This window comes from Denticeps clupeoides, chromosome 4 (assembly GCF_900700375.1).
Source record: "Denticeps clupeoides chromosome 4, fDenClu1.1, whole genome shotgun sequence".
In the NCBI taxonomy this organism is placed as follows: domain Eukaryota; kingdom Metazoa; phylum Chordata; class Actinopteri; order Clupeiformes; family Denticipitidae; genus Denticeps; species Denticeps clupeoides.
Genome location: NC_041710.1, coordinates 1,498,298 through 1,517,586, shown reverse-complemented (window position 1 = coordinate 1,517,586; position 19,289 = coordinate 1,498,298). Strand labels below are relative to the sequence as shown.

Genomic DNA, 19,289 nt, shown 5'->3' with positions numbered 1-19,289 from the left:
GAAGTATAAAAAGAAAGAGTCATGGAACAATATGTGCTGTCGTGTCCAGCAGATGGCGCTCATGCTCCATCCATGATTCTTCCATTGGGATTCACAGAAAAAACATCGCGCAAGATCGTCTGCTTTCCTTACAGAATGGAGGGAACCTCACTAGAATGGTGCATGATTAATAATGACGTTTATATTTAAACTCGACGGAAATTCCTCGCCGCTCCCGTTCTCGTCGCTCTGATTCGAGGAGGCGTGACGATTGGATGCAGACAGTCGAATAGCCAATCAGAATGCGCTCTGACGGGCCCGCCGGCGAATCAAATCGCTCTCCGACCTGCGACCGACCAATCACATCGCCCTCCGTCCGCGGGTGGGCGGGGCTCCTGCCTGCCGTCCGCCCGCTGCGTGTCTGGTGTGTCGAGTGAAGGCGCTGGTCGGCGGTGTCATGCCGGGCTGAGGCGCTGAGCGCTGCTGCTGAACTCGGGTCGCAGCCGCCGCCGTTTCCGATGAGAAACAGGCCGTACCAGTTCAAATTCACGCCACCATGGGAGAAGGACGCAGGATTCCTGAGGAAGCACCGAATCTACAGGAGCCCCAAAATCGTGGCCAACCCCGGCGTCGTGATGAAGGTCCTGCGCAGGAAGAGGATTTTCATCATCGTCGCCTACTTCCTGCTGGTCCTTCTCACCATGCTGAACCTGGTTAACTACAAGCGGGCCAGGGAGCCGCAGCAGTGCAGCCACCTGGTCCAGGGCAGCGTCCCCCACGGCCGGCCGGACCCCCGGCTGCTCTACCGACCCCCCCAGGCCCAGCGGAGGCAGCTGGTCTACGTTCTGACCACCTGGAGGTCCGGCTCGTCCTTCTTCGGGGAGCTCTTCAACCAGAACCCCGACGTCTTCTTCCTGTACGAGCCCATGTGGCACATCTGGCAGAAGCTGTACCCCGGCGACGCGGTGTCCCTGCAGGGCGCCGCCCGGGACATGCTGGGCTCCCTGTACCGCTGCGACCTGTCCGTCTTCCAGCTGTACAACGGCCCCGGCGGCCGGAACGTCAGCTCGCTGGGGATCTTCGGGGCCACGCTGAACAAGGTCATCTGCTCGTTGCCGCTGTGCGGGGCCTACCGGAGGGACGTGGTGGGCCTGGTGGAGGAGAAGGTGTGTAAGAAGTGTCCCCCGCGCGGCCTCGGCGTGCTGGAGGCCGAGTGTTCGAAGTACAACACCATCGTGATCAAGGGCGTGCGCGTTCTGGACGTCAACGTCCTCACCCCTCTGATGGAGGACCCCTCGGTCGACCTGAAAGTGATCCACCTGGTACGGGACCCGCGGGCCGTGGCCAACTCGAGGATCCGGTCCCGGCATGGGCTCATCCGGGAGAACCTGCAGGTGGTCCGCAGCAGGGATCCCAAGCTGCGGCGGGCGCCGTTCGCGGACCCCGCCCACAAGCTGAACAAGAAGGAGGGGGCAGACTTCCACTCCATCGGAGCCATGGAGGTGATCTGTGACCGGACGTCCCGGACCCTGAGAACCGCGCTGGACCCGCCGGACTGGTTCCGAGGGAAGTATGCGGTGGTGCGCTACGAGGACCTGGTGGAGGACCCCGTGAAGAGCTTGCGGAGCATCTACCGCTTCGTCAACCTGACGACCAGCGGCGACATCGAGGCCTTCGCCTTGAACATGACCAGCGGCTCCGGCTCCTCCACCAAGCCCTTCATCGTCTCGTCCCGGAACGCCACCCAGGCCGCCAACGCCTGGAGGACCGCGCTCAGCTTCCAGCAGATCAGGCAGGTGGAGGAGTACTGCCACCATTCCATGGAGCTGCTGGGATACGTGCGCGCCCGGACCCCGGGACACGCCAAGGACCTCAGCAAGTCTTTACTGGTGGCGCCCAGACTGTGACGTTCCACCACGAATCCCCTCCTCTTGCACATAGCACATGTTGTCGGTTCTTTATTTCTGTCAGGATCTGGACATTTGAATAATTTATTATAATAACAGGAATGTCTGACCAAAAACCAATGAAAGCTGCTCCAGACGTGTCTTATTCCCATCGACTTCCATGAAAGAACCTTCGGAAGAAGAAGATCCCAGATTGAATGTGGATTCAGAACCGTGGCCTGAATCATGAATTTCTATAAACTTCTAACTGGCGTTATTATACCACAGAGAATCGGACACATTTTCCTCTCACAGCGAATCTTCCTCTTAGTGAAACAGAATAATGGAATTCTGGAGGTGTCCCTGTGGGAGGGGCTGTAGTTTGTGTCACTCTGATTGGTTAAGGGCTGTGGCCTGCTGATCTTGGACGTTTGTACTCCAGGTGCTGGTATCCTGATCGGAAGATGACCGTCCCCCTGAAAGAGTCTTTATCAGTCAGCAGAATGGAAACACTGGGCCTAATGACTCCATTACATGGAGCAGTGCAGTGCAGTGCATTATGGGAAAAGCTTCAGCATGCTTTACCACAACATTTGTGCGCCTGTGCATGCGTATGTGTGCGTGTGTGCATGCATGTGTCTGTGTGTGTGCGTGCATGCTTGTGTGTGAATCTGTGTATGCGTGTGTGTGCATGCATGTGTCTGTGTGTGTGCGTGCATGCTTGTGTGTGAATCTGTGTATGCGTGTGTGTGCGTGCATGCTTGTGTGTGAATGTGCATGCGTGCGTGCATGCTTGTGTTTGCGAGCGTGTGTGTGTGTGCGTGCATGCGTGTGTATGTGTGCATGCATGTGTGTGCACAGTTGACACCTGAGCTCAGTGGTGAATAACATGTTACAGTTGTGAAGATCAAAGGTCTCACTTGACCTCTTGCCTCAAATGAAATATTTCTTCTGCATCCGGCTGAACGGGTGTGGTCAAATGCTGGAGTTGTTTGATTGACATGTTGTCATCATACCACCCAGCCACCCTGGGCACCCAGTGCTCATCTCTAGATGAGGGTCTTGCGCAGAATTCCAGAATCCTGATGCAGGGAAGCTTGTGTCAGGTCATCACTCTCATCCCTGCAGAGTGAGAAGGTTGTCATGGTAACGGCAGCGTGCAGTGTCCCATCAGGCCCTGGTGTCGGTGTGAGCAGATGGTGGTGGGACTGACATGCTGCGGTCGAGGATGGATGGACCATGAGAAGAATAACAAGACCAGGTTCTGGTTCTTAATCAATGCAGAACCACAATCCAGAACGTTCACGTATTAAACTTGGGTGGTAGCGGCCTAGCGGGTAACACACTCGCCTATGAACCAGAAGACCCAGGTTCAAATCCCGCTCACTACCAACGTGTCCCTGAACAAGCTTGTCTGGAGCCACCGTCCACTGTGACGCAGCTTCTGGATTTTTATTGATTCTCCACCTGTCATCTTCTCACTCACTGATGATTGCTGACCGTTTCCTTCATCAGGAATCCTTCTCATGTTTCAGTATGAGGCTTCACTCTCACACACACACACACAAACTTGATGGAGGTGAGTGAGTGTGAACGCTGGATCAGTGGAAAATCTGATTTGGTGTCATTCATTAACCTGAACTAGAACCCAAGATCTACTGTGTCTAAATATTAATTTCGGCCAGTTATTAATTATTAAAAGCAGCAGTCAGATGTCTGGTCGTGGGCAGTTTGGACCGCGCCGTACGTGTGTGATAGAGAGTTGAAATTTAGAAGATCTGGAGAAGACCTGAAGGTAGACGGAGGTAAATTACGGGGCGGCTTTGTATTTTTTCTGGGTTATTTTTCCTGTTTATTTCTTTTGCGAGATGAATAAATGATGAATGAAGGAATAAACTCATGTCAGCTGGAGGTTCCTCTGCTTCTGGGTTTGGTTTTTACCTCAACTTTTGCACCATCATTGGGTTTAGGCTGATAACAGAACCTCTGAAATCAGACTTCGACCACACACGCACGCACCAGGGATGGAGGCTGTGTGTGCACGTGTGTGTGTGTGTGTGTGTGTGTGTGCGCACACACGCTGGTGCTCAGGAGGTCAGACGACTCCAACAACAAAATCATCCAGAGAACCTGGAACCATGGAAGCAGGATCTCCCGTGTCTAGAAGATCAGTACAGTGGGCCGTGTGTGGACGCCATTAGTGAGCCGTTGTCCTTAAACTAATTGCTGGATTAAGATTTTATACACACACACTCACACACACTACACACTCTGTATTTACTGCTCTCCTCTCCTGCCCTGTCTTAAGTCAGATATTTTGGGACTTCAGGATTCTCTCTCTCTCACACACACACACACACACACACACAATATGGGACTGGCAGGTAAGCCCGCCCACACGTACCTGACCAGTGGTCGGATGCAGGAGCTGCTCTCAGTTTAACGCAGTTAAAAATGAAGTTGGGCGGTGTGGGTGGTGGTAGCCTAGCGGGTAACACACTCGCCTGTGAACCAGAAGGCACAGGTTCAAACCCCACTTACTACCATCGTGTCCCTGAGCAGGACACTTAACCCTGAGTGTCTCCAGGGGGGGGACTGTCCCTGTAACTACTGATTGTAAGTCGCTCTGGATAAAGGAGTCTGGTAAACACTGTAAATGTAAGTTAGTGTGGAGGGTGGTGCCGGGTGAGCAGAGAGGAGCCTCCGCCATGAACTTGCACGAGAAAGCCGATGAGCTGCAGCGTCCCACCGGAATACAACACACGGGTCAACAGGGTGCAACACGTTCACACCAGCCTGCAGAGCCGCTGTTGCCATGGCAGTATTCCCACGCTGTTCTCCACCCTCCCAGCAGCGGGACACCATCTCCAAACACAGTGCCATTGTCACAAGGACTGCTGAATGCGCCAGTGTCTCTGGTTCTGGGAAAGATGCTCTCACCAGAGAACACTCTTCAGCACCCCCGGTGACCTCTGACCTCTGAGCAGGCCAGCTTTTACTCATCCAGGTGAGGTGGCGGCCGTTTTCATCTGGTATTTTATTCTGCTCTTGGATTTCAAAGCTCTTTGTTCATCTACAAGACACACACACACACACACACACACACATCCAGAGAAGACTGGGGCTCAGTTTAGATCTCAATCTGCGTTTCTGAGAAGAGCCGGTTTACTCGATCTGAAATGTTCCCACAGCCTGGTGGAGCGTACCGGAAAGCCTCATCATCAGCATCAGTACAGAAGGCGCGATATTATATTATATTACACAGAATGTCTGTTTTTTAAACCACAACCAATATATATATCTTAAATTACAGCTTGTTTGAAATGTGAAATTAATATATTTAATACATATTATATTTCCAGTCCACGTTTTGAGAAGTAATCACTACTGCATGGGTTTACAGTGCATCACAGCAGAGACATCCTGGATGGAAAGCTGCTCCAGAGCGGCGACGGTTCATCTTTCAGCAGGACAACGACCCCAAACACGCAGCCAAGCTTCAGGGCAACCCAGTGAATGCCCTTGAGGGGCCCAGCCAGAGCCCAGGCCTGAATCTGGAGAGACTTTAAAATGTCATAATCATATTCAAAATGATCTGAGGCTGTAATCGCTGCCAAAAGTGCATCAACAGAATTTAGAGCAAAGGTTGAGAATACTTATATACTTATATACATGTGATTTCTCAATTTTTCTTTATTTTTAATAAATTTGCCAAAGCCTCAAGTAAACTTTTTTTCATGTAGTCATTATGGGGTGTTGTGTGTAGAATCCTAAGTAAAAAATGCATGCACTGCGCATGAGAACAGTATTATTATGCGCTTATTATTTCTGTATGAAACATTGTGGCTGGAAAACCAACAAACCGAATGGCATTTTGGGAAATAGCATCAACAATCACAGCAGGTCCCCAGACGCGATGCTGCAGATCTTTCTACGGCTTCTTCACCTGCTTATCAGACGTTATGAGTCTGGTATATATCCCTCCAGTTCCATCCAGGTAACTTCATCACACACACACACACACACAGAATGGTGCAACCTGCTCCCAGTGGAATGTGGGATCGGCTGAGGCAGCATGTCATTCATGCTGTGCTGTGTTCGGCTCTATGAAGGGTGATGAAGGGTGGTGGAGGTTTCTCTGCAGTATGAATGCCAGGCCAGTAGATGGCGAGACACCGTTTCATCTCAGCTCTGTTACTGATCGATGTGGATGTGCCGGAGATTTATAAGTATATTTCTATAAATGTGTGCTTTGTGTCTTTTATTTTCTAAAGACTTTTATTTAGGTTACCTGTGTTCTGGTGTGGGGATTATAGGAACCATCGAGAGCATCCTGTCCAGCTGCATCACTGTGTGGTTTGGAGCCTGCAATGCGTCCTGTCAAAAAACTCTCCAACGCATAGTCAGAGCAGCTGAGAGAATCATCGGTGTCCCTCTCCCCTCCCTCCAAGACATCTACAGTACACGCCTCACCAAGAAAGCCCTCTGCATAGCAGCTGATCCCACCCACCCAATGCAAACCTTCTTCAGCCTGCTGCCATCAGGGAGGAGACTGCGGAGTCTCCAGGCCAGGACCAGCAGACTGAAGGACAGCTTCACCCATCAGGCGGTCAGGAAACTCAACTCCCTCCCGGCTCTGCCCCCACTCCCCTCACTCCCCTCTTCTGCTCCACAAACTTTCTGAACTCTAAATCACACAAACTGACCATGCACCAGTCACTCTGTGCAGCTCTGGTCTGCCATCTACCTCACTTTCACTTCGTCACTTTAAACTAAAAACTATTGGTTTTTGCACTCTCCTGATGTTGCACTCTCCACCATGTGCCCTTATTTGTACATGGTGTTTTTAAAATTGTATATTGTGCCTTTCTTTTTAAATTGTATTTATACTCTGTATTCGTTACTGTTACTGTTTTTGTATTTAATGTTATTCTTATGGGTCAGAGAGTAACGTAATTTCAATTCTCTGCATGTCCTGTACATGTGGCAGAATTGACAATAAAGTTGACTTGACTGATAGTGACAATTCGGGTGTTTAATTAATTGTAGAATGTCTAAGTGTGTTAGTGTTTCTGGTTATGTCAAATATGTTTCTGTATTTTTGTCTGTTCAATTTATGGTTATTGTAGAAAGTTATGTGAGTTATAAAACCCTCCCAACAATTGTGTGGTAGCAGCCGTGCCCTTGGGTTAGTGGGTTGGGGACCCGGTTCTGTCCCGGTTCTATGCCCATTGAGACATACTGTATGTGATTTTGGGCTATATAAGAAATAAATGTTGTTGTTGTTGTTGTTCTCTTGAACACATGGGCCTGGGCTGTAAGAGGTACATGGGGTTGGTACGCAGAATGTTATTTCTTTTTTTATTATAAATTGTACAGGGTGGGCAATTTATATGGATACACCTTAATATAATGGGAATTGTTGGTGATATTGAACACATTTTATAAGTGGTCAGAAACTTGTAAATAACTCATGAAAGAATAAACTTACGTTAAAACCAATAAATTGGTTAAAACCAATGAAATTACCAATAAATTTGATGTGTCACATGACCCTCTTCCTATTCAAAAAATGACCGACAACAAATGGCCACTATGGTCACCACCCATCTTGAAAATTTTGCCCCCTCACATATGTGCCACAAACAGGACGTTAATATCACCAACCATTCCCATTTTATTAAGGTGTATCCTTATAAATGGCCCACCCTGTATATATTTTATGTTATTATTCTGGTCTGGTAGTAGCCTAGTGGGTAACACACTCGCCTGTGAACCAGAAGACCTGGGTTCGAATCCCACTTACTACCATTGTGTCCCTGAGCAAGACACTTAACCTTAAGTTGCTCCAGGGGGGGACTGTCCCTCTAACTACTGATTGTAAGTCGCTCTGGATAAGGGCGTCTGGTAAATGCTGTTAATGTAAATGTACATGTCGTGGGCTGTAAGAGAGAGAGGCGCAGGAAGGAGACGCGATGTTGTGACGTGTCTTTGCTTTTTGTGCAGAATACACATGGTTAAGCAAGTCTCTTGGTGTCAGCTCGTCATTTGCTGTTCCAGGAGTGGAATAAAAAAAATACACAAGGCAGAAGAAGGGCCGCTACATGTGGAGGCAGTGGTGGCCTAGTGGTTAAGGAAGCGCCCCTGTAATCAGGTGGTTGCCGGTTCAAATCCCGATCTGCCAAGGTGCCACTGAGGTGCCACTGAGCAAAGCACCGTCCCCTGTCATGGCTGTCCACTGCTCACTCAGGGTGATGGGTTAAATGCAGTGGACAAATTTCACTGTGTGCACCGTGTGCTGTGCTGCTGTGTATCACATGTGACAATCACTACACTTTACTTTACATGAGCGGGACAAGTTCCCCATTTATTGCTCACCCTGCTGAGAAGTCCTTGTGAAGTGGACCGTTGGTGAAGTTATTCAGTGGGATAACTGGACTTTAATTAGTGACTTAATGAGTGTGCAGAAAGCATTTTACTTCTAAGCACAAAAATGAGACTCGCTGCTTTGAGAGTGGGAAATGTCCCATTTATCTGTCATAAAAATGACTCTTCTGATTCAGCAGACAGAAGTGTGACCACATCACAGGCTTCATCTGCTCCTCTCACCGTACCTGCATGTGGAACTTCCTCAGTGAGTCTAGATTAGTGTAAAACCACCATGTTACATAAAGCAGCAGAGATCGGATTAAGATTAAGACTTGGTCTTGACCCGAGCGCTGGATGAGATCCTGACTCCTCCTCACAGTCGTGTCCCTCATGCCTGCAGCAACCACCATGCTTATTTAAAAAAAAAAAAACAAAAAAAAAACAGCAAGTCATAAAGATAATAAAAGTTTTTTTATTCTGTGGCTTGAGCGCCTCCTGCAGGTCACTTTACAACGAGAGATTTTACATCTTAACTCTTCTTCACCTCATCTCCATGAAGGACAACACTTTTAGTAGTCAATTGAATTCCTTTGGTTTAGATGAAATTGACTAATAGTGTGTGTGTGTGTGTGTGTGTGTGTGTGTGTGTGTGTGTATAGTGTTTGATGTATATAGAATGTTAGTTAGACTTCTTTGTGCTAAATATCTCAGAGCGTTGATGTAAAAAAATACAAACGGACTAACAGACAAGTGTCAGCCAGGACTGTCACACAACACACAATATACACAATATACACAGCACTGGCTTCCGTTTAACCCATATTCTGGGTAAATATCAATGTAAAGTGAAAGTGAAGTGATTGTCATTGTCATACACTGCAGCACAGCACATGGTGACACAACGGAACATGTCCTCTGCATTTAACCCATCACCCTTGGTGAGCAGTGAGCAGCCATGACAGGCGCCCGGGGAGCAGTGTGTGGGGACAGTGGCACCTTGGCGACTCGGGATTCGCACCGGCAACCTTCTTATTACAGGGTCGCTTCCTTAACTGCTAGGCCACCACCGCCCAGTAAAATAAAAAAAGATTTTCAAAGAAAAAATATACATGCACACAATACATTCTGCTCTGAATCTATAAATCATACACAGTATTTGGTTGATATTCCCTCTTTTCTGTCTGAAAACCAGTTGGACCGGATCGAGTCCATTCCAGTTCCGTGACTGAACTGTCCCTGCAGACTGTAGTGCCTCTTTGGATCTTCAGAGCTGATTCTGTTTGAAGATGTGTGCTGCTGAAGGAACGGCTTGATTATTATAACACATTTAGTTCATAAAATGACGTTCAATATACATTTTACTGCAATGTTAAATGCTTATTAGCTTTTTATTTACTAGTGCAACTGAATAATGAAACCTGTGAATATGTATATATTGTCACAACCATGCTGGCATGACGAGGCAGGTGAACGGAGAAGAGGACAAAGAGGTGATGAGATGACGAAGAAGAAGGACGCAATCGCATGACATCATGAAACCGGGGTTTCATTATCTGAAATCATTCAGATAATATCTACAGGCACCTGTCCACTAGATCCAATCCCTTCTGCAATGCTTCAAACCATCTGAGGCTGTTTCTGAGCAGCTACATGCAGCCAGATTGGCTAAACTGTCATCAGTTATTATTCTCCTCGACCTCTCTGCAGCATTTGACACCGTTAACCACAAGACTCTCTTGTCAATCCTGAAGAGGCTTTGAATTCAGGGCTCAGCATGGCAGTGGTTTGCTTCCTACCTTGATGAGTGATCTTACCAGGAGACTTGGAAAGGATCCACCTCTACCTCACGTAGACTCTCCACTGGTGTCCCTCAAGGCTCGGTGCTAGGTCCTCTCCTTTTCTCCCTTTACATGAGATCACTTGGTGAGGTCATTTCCTCACATGGATTATCCTACCACTGCTATGCCGACAACACAACTCCTCTTCTCTTTTCCTCCCTCTGATCTACATGCTGCTTCTAAAATCTCTGCATGTCTAACCGACATCTCATCTTGGATGGCAGCCCATCACCTCCAACTCAATCCCACCAAAACTGAACTAATATTCATTCCAGCAGATTCTTCACCACATCAGGATCTTGCTATTTACCTGGACAACTCGCAGCTCTCTCCTTCTACAACAGCCTGCAACCTTGGAGTAACAATAGACAACCAACTCTCATTCTCGACTCACATCAGCAACCTTTCCCGCTCCTGTAGATTCCTTCTCTACAATATCAGACGAATCCGCCCTTACCTGTCAACCCAGGCCACCCAACTACTGGTTCAGTCCTTAGTAATCTCACGACTGGACTACTGCAACTCCCTTCTAGCAGTACCATCCAACCTCTACAACTCATACAAAATGCAGCAGCACGACTGATCTTCAACCTTCCCAAGTTCTCCACACCACCACTCTGCTACGTTCCCTCCACTGGCTCCCAGTAGCTGCACGCATCAGGTTCAAAATACTGATGCTGGCCTACAAAGCCAAACATGGAGTAGCACCATCCTACCTCACAGCCCTTATTACACCTCGAACTGCACCTGGTATACTCCGAGCCTCCAGTACTGCTCGCCTGGTCCCTCCATCTCTGAAGGTAAAAGGAAGACGCTCATCTAGACTCTTCTCTGTCTTGGCCCCTCAGTGGTGGAATGAACTTCCTCTCGAGGTCAGAACAGCTCAGTCACTGAGCACCTTCAAACGACAGCTCAAGACCTTCCTCTTTAGAGAATATTTAGATTAACTTGAAAACTTCTTATTATCTAACTTGTGTACAGAATCTACAACAGAGTGAATAAAAATATTGTATTCATAGTTGGGGTCCTAATGAACCAGAATTGATCACTTCATCGATGGTAACTTGAAAGCACGTTGTAAGTCGCTCTGGATAAGGGCGTCTGCAAATGCCGTAAATGTAAATTACATTACATTACATTTACAGCATTTATCAGACGCCCTTATCCAGAGCGACTTACAATCAGTAGTTACAGGGACAGTCTCCCTGAAGCAACTTAGGGTTAAGTGTCTTGCTCAGGGACACAATGGTAGTAAGTGGGATTCGAACCCAGGTCTTCTGGTTCATAGGCGAGTGTGTTACCCACTAGGCTACTACCACCCACATGCGAATGTAAATGAATAATTAGTTCCTCACTGTAGGATAATTAAATGATGTCAAATAGAATTTCTCCCCCATTCTGTGTAATTGAGACAGATTTACACTGCGCTGCAGCATTTCTCCAGTAGAGGTCAGCAGAGTACAGTGTGTGTAAATTGCACACACTGTTTGCACAAGGCATAGTTCCTTTGAAGCGCCTTATGTCCCTTTTTGGCCCTTGTTACTGTAAAAAGATTTTTATAGATATATACTTTTTTAGTGCTTTATTTGTATAAATGAAATATGGGGGCCTGTAATTATATGCTGAATATCTTGTACATTCAAAACCAGAAGTGGTATCTGTACCTCCTCATGGACCTGCCAGGTGAATTGTCCACTGTCCAACTCACTTGTTTATGGTCCATGGTGAAACTAAGCCGCCCATGAAGCAGCTGTTTTCATTCGGCCAGTGGTCAGGTGGGTCATTGTGACAAGTTAAACAAGGAGACGAATCTTGGACAGTGAGGTGATTCCCATGAGGTTCAGGAAGGTTCTTCTTGGAGAATCTTGGCTTTTGTTCCTGCCATGCATTATTGAGATGAACAACACACCGGTTCGAATCCCGATCTGCAAAGGTGCCACTGAGCAAAGTGTCATCCCCACACACTGCTCCCTGGGCGCCTGTCATTTACATTTACATTTTACAGCATTTATGAGACGCCCTTATCCAGAGCGACTTACAATCAGTAGTTACAGGGACAGTCCCCCCCTGGAGACACTCAGGGTTAAGTGTCTTGCTCAGGGACACAATGGTAGTGAGTGGGATTCGAACCCGGGTCTTCTGGTTCATAGGCGAGTGTATTACCCACTAGGCTACTACCACCAAGGCTACTACTGCCTGTCATGGTGTGTAAAGTACAAATGTTCTGAATGATTTGGTAAAAAGTCGCTCTGGATAAAGGCGTCTGATGAATGCTGTAAATGTAAAAAGTGTAGAAATGAGAGACACGTGGCCGTGCGCCTCTACGCTCCGTTGCCAGGCAACCGGTGCCGTAAAGCGGCCGGGGTGTCGCGAAGACCCGTCCAGAGCCGCCGCTGGTGGCGGAGCTGCTGCTGGCGGAGCTGGTGGCGCTCCGAGCCGGACCACGTTCCTCCTGCGGACCGGTGGGTAAGAAGGCGAGTCGAGCCGAGTTTTTCTGTTCAGCCGCAGCCGCTTTACGCGGATAAAAGTGAAGGGAAGGCAGAAATAAAGCGTCCGCTCCGGAGAACTTTCGGGAAGATAAAAATTAAATGTTTATTAATTTGTACATTATTTTTAATAATCGTTGTTATCGTTATTGATCTACCGACGGAGGGAGTGAAAGTTCCGAGTCTGGGTCTCCTGGTTCTGTCCCGACGGCTGGCGTATGAAGTTTGAAATTCTGCTCTGGACTCTGGCTTGCTGATTTATTGCTGATTTATTGCTGATTTATTGCTGTTTCGCGGGGAAATCTCACATAAACCTGTTCCCACGCTGTAGTGTCCTGCGTCCAGAGAAGAATGGTGATGAATTGAGGTGATGATGATGATGATGAATGTTTTCATTCATCTCCAGTCAGAGCTGCACCATGTGACCCACCAGGCTCCGCTGAACATGTGGGTCACGGTGGCCCAGAGGAAGCTGCTGCTTATTGTCTGAAAACAGAATAATTCTTTATTCTTCTTCAAAGCTCTGCTCCAGAGTTTATCTCTTTCTGGATTAATAAAAAAATGTAATAAAATATGAAGTGAGATTCTACAAGAAGATCAGATATGATCCGTAATGGTCCTTCACATGGCGTGATGAAGGCTTCCGTGATCAGACCTGCGGTCGATGTCCCTGACAGGAGTCTCCTCACAGCTCTGAACTCACAGAGGTTCCTGCTGATGGAACTCTTATTGATCTGCGGATGCTGGACAATCAACAGAAATAAACACTTATCAGAAGGAACTAGTGAGGGCGTGTATGTTATTTCGACGGAGAGATTCAGGTTGACCTCTGACCTGTTACCGAGAGTCGACCCTGTATTTGACAGCTCATCCCTGACGTGATAAAAGGTGGCAACATGTCTGTTTGGTGCTGGAGTGGGGTTGGGGTGTCTGGTCGGGGTGTGAACGAGGCCTCAACGCTCATCTCATTGACGTGTTTAAAACATAATGTGAAGTCATGCAGAAAAAACTGGTCGGGATTCGTCAATAACCGAGTGTCGGGTGAGGCGTATGGAATGGTGAGGAGAACTGGTGCGGAAATATTGTTGGGAGTTCCTCCCATTTTGCTATTTGGTGGTGGAGCATCAGTGCAGAAAGCTCAGTGGTGCAGATTCCACCACCTACAGGAAGAGAGACGTCATATTGGAACGTTTCGTATCGCGCCATATGTCGATTCATGTCGTATCGGGTGTTGATAAGCGTGCTGAGATGATCGATAATCAATATTGGGTTTTGGGGGGGTGTTCGAGGTTAATCTGTGGTCACCTGATTACGCTCGTTCTCTCGCCTGATATCCCTTCACTTCAATATTATCTCTCCAATTATTAAGGCCAATTAAATTTAATTGCAAAGATGGCGGAGATTTCTGTGGCCCTTTATGTTGCGCGTCAGCTGAATTTCACTTCTGATGTAAAAGGAACAGGAGCGGCGTGACGAGGCTTTTATTTTAGTCTTTTATTCTACCTAATCCATTAAAAGTTGGTTTCAGTAGAGAAAGTCGCAGAAAGTCGTCACTTGAGTGTGACGTTCTTGATATTAAATTAATATTAAAACGCACGAACACGTGGCTATAGATAACCATGAAATATTATTTATCGAACCCGTGGAATGATGGAATGCTGCAGCAGATCCCCATCTCTAGCAGAGGAAAGGATTATTGATCGAATGTTCCCGGCTCGGTTCTAGACCACGTCCACGGTTCGATGTTGTCCCCGCCCACTACTTTGCTGATTGGCTGTTCCCGATGTTCCCAGCGATCGATCTGGACCGGTTCACGTTCCCTTCTGTCAGCGGGCCGACGAGATCTTTGCTGGTGAATGTGGGGGATCGTGGGATGGGTCTCTTGTAAGTTCTGCCCCCCGTAACCTCCTTCCTGTCATCGTTTTTTAGTGGCCTGCCATGGGAGCGAGATGTCCCCAGGAAGCCCTGTAGCTGAGGACCCGTTCTGACCCTCCAGCATGTTGGGGTTCTCGGCGCTGAGGGTCAGCCGCCTGTACCGATGCGGGAAGGTCCTGGTGGCGGCGGCGCTGTTTGGGGTGGTGCTGATGAACACCCACAGCCTGATCGCCTCCTTCCAGCGCAACGAGCTGGCGGACCGCCGCTTCGTCGGCCTCAACAAGTGCCCCGCCTGCTTCGGAACCAGCTGGTGCCGCAAGTTCATGAACGGTCAGGTCTCCTTTGAGATGTGGGGCCGGCTCCGCTTCCTGGACCTCTTCAACGTGAAGAACGTCTTCTTCGCCCAGTATGGTGAGCCGAGGGAGGGCTCGCGGAGGGTGGTGCTCAAACGTCTCGGCTCCAACCAAGAGCTGGCCGACATCGACCAGAAGATCTGCAAGAGGGCCACGGGACGGCCCCGCTGCGACCTCCTGCAGGCCGTGCCCAAGACGGAGTTCTCCCGCCTGAACGGCGACGTGCGGCTCCTCACGCCCGAGGCGGTGGAGGGCTGGTCCGACCTGGTGCACTGCCCCTCCCAGAGGCTCCTGGACCGCATCGTCAGGAGGTACGCCGAGACCAAGGACTCTGGGAGCTTCCTGCTCAAGAACCTGAAGGACGCTGAGAGGATGCAGCTGCTCATGACCCTGGCCTTCAACCCCGAGCCGCTGGTGCTGCAGGTAGACCACTTCCTCCATCACTGAACTGAAGTTGAGGATGAAGCATCCCTGTTTTATATATCAGTTCCTTCTCATCAGCGTCAAATTTCCAAAGAACAGTTCAGACCAAGTATCTGTGAAGGTTCTCAGTCGTCCGGGTCATGGTTATCTCAGAAGAGGTTGTCTGGGAGTTCAGTCATGGAAAACGGGACTTCTTTCTTTATGGTAGATACGTTTCATATCAGGTGAAACCAACCTGGAGGCTAAATTTGTGGTCACAAGCCAACAAAGTTCTGTGGACGCAGAAGGAAACGTCTCCACCTTAAAGACTCCAGAAGTTGCCATGACTCAACTCTCAGACCTGGATGACTGAGGATCTTCACAGACTCAAGAGCGGTAATTTCACTGGCAACTGGACTTGACAACGTTTCGTCTGCCCGACTGGTCTGAGAAGCAGGTTTATAAACCCCGTGGAGCCCTGAGGGTGGTCCTTGGTGGTCCCCTGTGGGTTGTCCTCCTCCCAGGCTTCCATGTATGTTAACAGAACTGCACTGGAAGAGGGGGATAGATTATGTCTACGTCGGTGTATGAAGAACCTTCACCTCTTTTGAGGTTGCGAACGAATGGGCGGGCAGTGGGGGTCTCCAGCTTGTTTTCTGCCTCACTCTGCACAATTCCGATTGATGTGGGCAGGTCCTGATCCGTGAAAGAGTGATTAGGCGGTTCCGCCGGCGTAATTAAACCCACGCGGCCGTTTTTGGACGTTGTGATGTTCCCGATTCCGCCATCTCCAGTCGGACCGTCTTCCATCCGCCTCGCAGCGGGTTTCGGGATATTTTTAGTGTCCGTGGGAAGGCAGGGGGGAGGTGTGTGGTGGGGGCCGTCGGGAGGCGGAGTCAAGGCCGGGGGAGTTGTGCTGGACATTGTGAAGACGTGACCCGTCCCTGATTCTCCTGCTGAGTGCTGGTCCATCTGCTCCTTTTGAAAAGGAAAAAAAAAAAAATTTACATTTACAGACATTTTGGCACCAAGAAAAGCACAGGAGGGCGGGGCTCTGGCCTGCTGCCATCAGTGCAGTTGGTGCATCCCCTGGTGCAGCGTTGCATTGTGGGTCACGTCGCTAGAGGTCTGAAACGGTTTCAGCTCATGTGATGAAATATTAAGCAGCGATTCATATTTCATGTCTCCTTATGAAACGGGACCATCACACGTCCCCTTTTTCTGTCCTGGTCTCCCAGAGCTTCCCGTCCGACGAAGGCTGGCCGTTCGCGAAGTACCTGGGCGCGTGCGGCCGGATGGTGGCGGTGAACTACGTGGGGGCGGAGCTGTGGAGCTACTACCACGCCCCCTGGGAGACGCGCGTGGACCTGGCCAGGCAGCTGATGGACATCGCCGAGCAGCTGACCAACAACGATTTCGACTTTGCCCTCTACCTGCTGGACGTCACTTTCGACAACTTCGCCGTTGGCTCCCGCGATGGGAAGGTCATCATCGTGGACGCGGAGAACGTGATCGTGGCCGACAAAAAGCTCATCAGGCAGAGTACGTTCCGACGCGCCATCCCATTCCGCTGAAAAAGCCATTATTACGTCATTTCGAATATTAAGAGCATCCTGAACCTGAATCGTGGGACGTGATCAGCGCCGATGGGACAGTCAGATCCTGTATTAAACACACATTTCATATCACGTCCAGCTCTGTGACTGCCTGTGGTGTGTGTGTGTGTGTGTGTGTGTGTGTAGCCTCCCCGTAATTGGCTCCCCTGAGAGTGATTGGCGGAGGCCGACTTCATTTCCTCTAATTACTTATTGGCTGTATCGAGTGAGCTGATCGTCCCGCTCTGCTCCTCTGGCAGGACTTCTGCTGTTCTGCTGACGAGCAGCTGTTCCCTCTCAGGTCCTCTCCTCCCCATTGATCGGCTGAAGTGAGGGAGTCAGGCCGAGTCGCATTGTAACGGCGGTTCGAACCACAGAACCACATCCAGCCTGAAATATGAACGCACGAATAGGAGCAAAGTAACGAATGAACAATATTAAGGTCTCTACACATCATTCTTTATAAAGAAAAAGCCGATTCGTCAGTGGGTTTTTGTTACATTAAGAAAATAGCTTTTGTTTTCACTTTGTTGATATTGTAAATTCAGATATCATTTCAGCAACTTTCATCTTCATGTTAAAGCCCACCACCCACCAGCGATGTGTTGCATCGCCATGGTAACGTGAAGTCAATAATCTGTCCTGTCCTGGAATCGGATTATCATCTGATGTGTTTTATTTCCAGATAAACCGGAGGGATATGACGTCTGGTACGAGAGCCGCGTGGAGGACTGTGACAAGGAGGCCTGCCTCTCCTTCTCCAAGGACATCCTGTGTTCTCGCGTCACCAACGACCACAACTACTACGCCGTCTGCCAGAACCTCCTGTCCCGCTTCGCCACGTGGCGCGGCACCACGGGGGGGCTTCTCCATGACCCGCCGGCCGACGTGGTGAGAGACGGGCAGCTGCAGGCGCTGCTGGACGAATGCACCAGACCCAGGAGACCGTACGGCCGCTTCCAGGCCGCCAGGGAGCTGCGGGACCTCCTGACGCAGCTGAGGTAGTGACCCCGCCTCCGCCCCCAGCCACGCCCACAAGCTACGTCCGCGTTTCCCGCCAGAACTGGAGCCTCGGTACACGAGTGTGTGGGAGGAGTCTGGTGTAGCCACGCCTTCCCTCCTGCAGGATCTTTTAAAAGAAACCCGAGATTTATTCACCTTTTTAGAAGCTCTGTGTGTTTGTGGACGACCTGAAATGTGTGAAAAAATCAGGCAACAGACTCATTAAATGATTGTTTCTGAGTAAACAGCAGCTTCTTTCTTTTTAAGCAAAAGTCATTTTATTCCTGCAGACGCTGTGGTCCAACATGTAATTCCTGTCTCAGCTGCTTCTGGAAACATCCTGAGCATGAAAAGCAGGAGCGGGTGTTAACCTAGATCATCACACACACACACACACACACACACTGTGACCCGCTTCTCCGCCCCGCAGGCCTGCAGGAACGCAGGTCAGGGCGACAGTTTGGGAAGTGAAGCCCACCGGGGGGCGAACAGCTGCGTCCCCGTTCCACTCTGGCGAGTGGAGGCGGGGCCATTATTACCGAGCGCAGCCACTCTCCACCCCCTGCAGGGCTTTTAACTGGCCCGCATCGCGTTCAGGCCTGAACCAGTTGTGGATGAACCCTGTGGGTCAAAGGTCAGCAGGTCATGTTCTGTCTCGATTTCAGTGAAGATTTTTTTGGAACCAGGCTCTGCTTTTTAGATTCACATCCTGGTCTGATAATGAGGAGGAAAATGTCTGACTCTTGATAAAAACAATGGGTTTTCTCAGCAGAACCTGATCATGTGACCATTATGACCACTCTATTCAGACCCTCCTGCTGGGCTGCCGGCGCTCTGGGTGGTCGAGTGTTGAGGTGACGCCGGCTGAGCAGCTGATGAAGTCCCTCAGTTTGTCTGCGTCCAATCACAGATCTGCAGTTACGTGTGGCTCACTAACCTCAGGTTGGACCTCGATCAGTCGCCGCACTCCTCCTGTTCCCCTCTGAGTGGAGGGAAGATGCCGGTGAGGTTAAGAGGATTATGACAAGCTGCTGGGCCCGTTCGGACACCTGAAGACGGATAAAGGAGAAATAAATGGTGTTCACGACACAGGCGAAGAAGAAGATGTTTCAGACTGAGCAACTCAGCCTGACAGAGTCCATTAGCACCAAGTCCCAGGCTTTTGAAAAGAGAATGACGTGAGTGTGTGATAAAGTGAAGTGATTGTCACTTGAGATACACTGCAGCACAGCACACGGTGCACACAGTGAAATTTGTCCTCTGTATTTAACCATCACCCTGAGTGAGCAGTGGGCAGCCATGACATCTCCAGACTTTCTAACACCTCCAGCACATCGACTTCAGCCCCACCCTCCAACACCTCCAAGATTTCTAACACCTCCAGCACGGTGACTTCAGTCCCACCCTCCAACACCTCCAAGATTTCTAACACCTCCAGCACATCGACTTCAGCCCCACCCTCCAACATCTCCAGACTTTCTAACACCTCCAGCACATCGACTTC

The 19,289-nt window shown here is 49.4% G+C and overlaps 2 protein-coding genes across 9 annotated transcripts; both read left to right on the top strand.

Moving 5' to 3' along the window:
• The first annotated feature begins 293 nt into the window (after positions 1–293).
• Positions 294–2,569, top strand: LOC114788809 (carbohydrate sulfotransferase 2-like). Its single transcript, XM_028977720.1, has one exon. The coding sequence runs from the start codon at positions 498–500 to the stop codon at positions 1,884–1,886; it is 1,389 nt and encodes a 462-aa protein (XP_028833553.1). The 5' UTR covers positions 294–497; the 3' UTR covers positions 1,887–2,569.
• Positions 2,570–12,441: 9,872 nt separating this feature from the next.
• Positions 12,442–18,030, top strand: LOC114788699 (divergent protein kinase domain 2A-like). Of its 8 annotated transcripts, XM_028977521.1 has the most exons (5): positions 12,496–12,534; positions 14,284–14,410; positions 14,488–15,209; positions 16,427–16,730; positions 17,469–18,030. In XM_028977521.1, exons 3-5 carry the CDS (start codon positions 14,556–14,558, stop codon positions 17,786–17,788), a joined length of 1,278 nt encoding a protein of 425 aa, XP_028833354.1. In that variant the 5' UTR covers positions 12,496–12,534; positions 14,284–14,410; positions 14,488–14,555; the 3' UTR covers positions 17,789–18,030. The 8 variants fall into 8 exon arrangements, with proteins under 8 accessions (XP_028833352.1, XP_028833351.1, XP_028833353.1 ...); XM_028977519.1 differs by lacking the exon at positions 14,284–14,410 and having other exon boundaries at positions 12,442–12,534; XM_028977518.1 differs by lacking the exon at positions 14,284–14,410 and having other exon boundaries at positions 12,464–12,546.
• Positions 18,031–19,289: the final 1,259 nt, after the last annotated feature.

What these genes read in the sequence shown, in the direction of transcription:
- LOC114788809 (XM_028977720.1), top strand. Translation starts at nt 498, where the DNA reads ATGAGAAACAGGCCGTACCAGTTCAAATTCACGCCACCATGGGAGAAG.
- LOC114788699 (XM_028977519.1), top strand. Translation starts at nt 14,556, where the DNA reads ATGTTGGGGTTCTCGGCGCTGAGGGTCAGCCGCCTGTACCGATGCGGG. An exon ending in CCGAGCCGCTGGTGCTGCAG is followed by an intron (nt 15,210 to 16,426) that starts GTAGACCACTTC and finishes CTGGTCTCCCAG; the next exon opens with AGCTTCCCGTCCGACGAAGG. An exon ending in CAAAAAGCTCATCAGGCAGA is followed by an intron (nt 16,731 to 17,468) that starts GTACGTTCCGAC and finishes TTTTATTTCCAG; the next exon opens with ATAAACCGGAGGGATATGAC.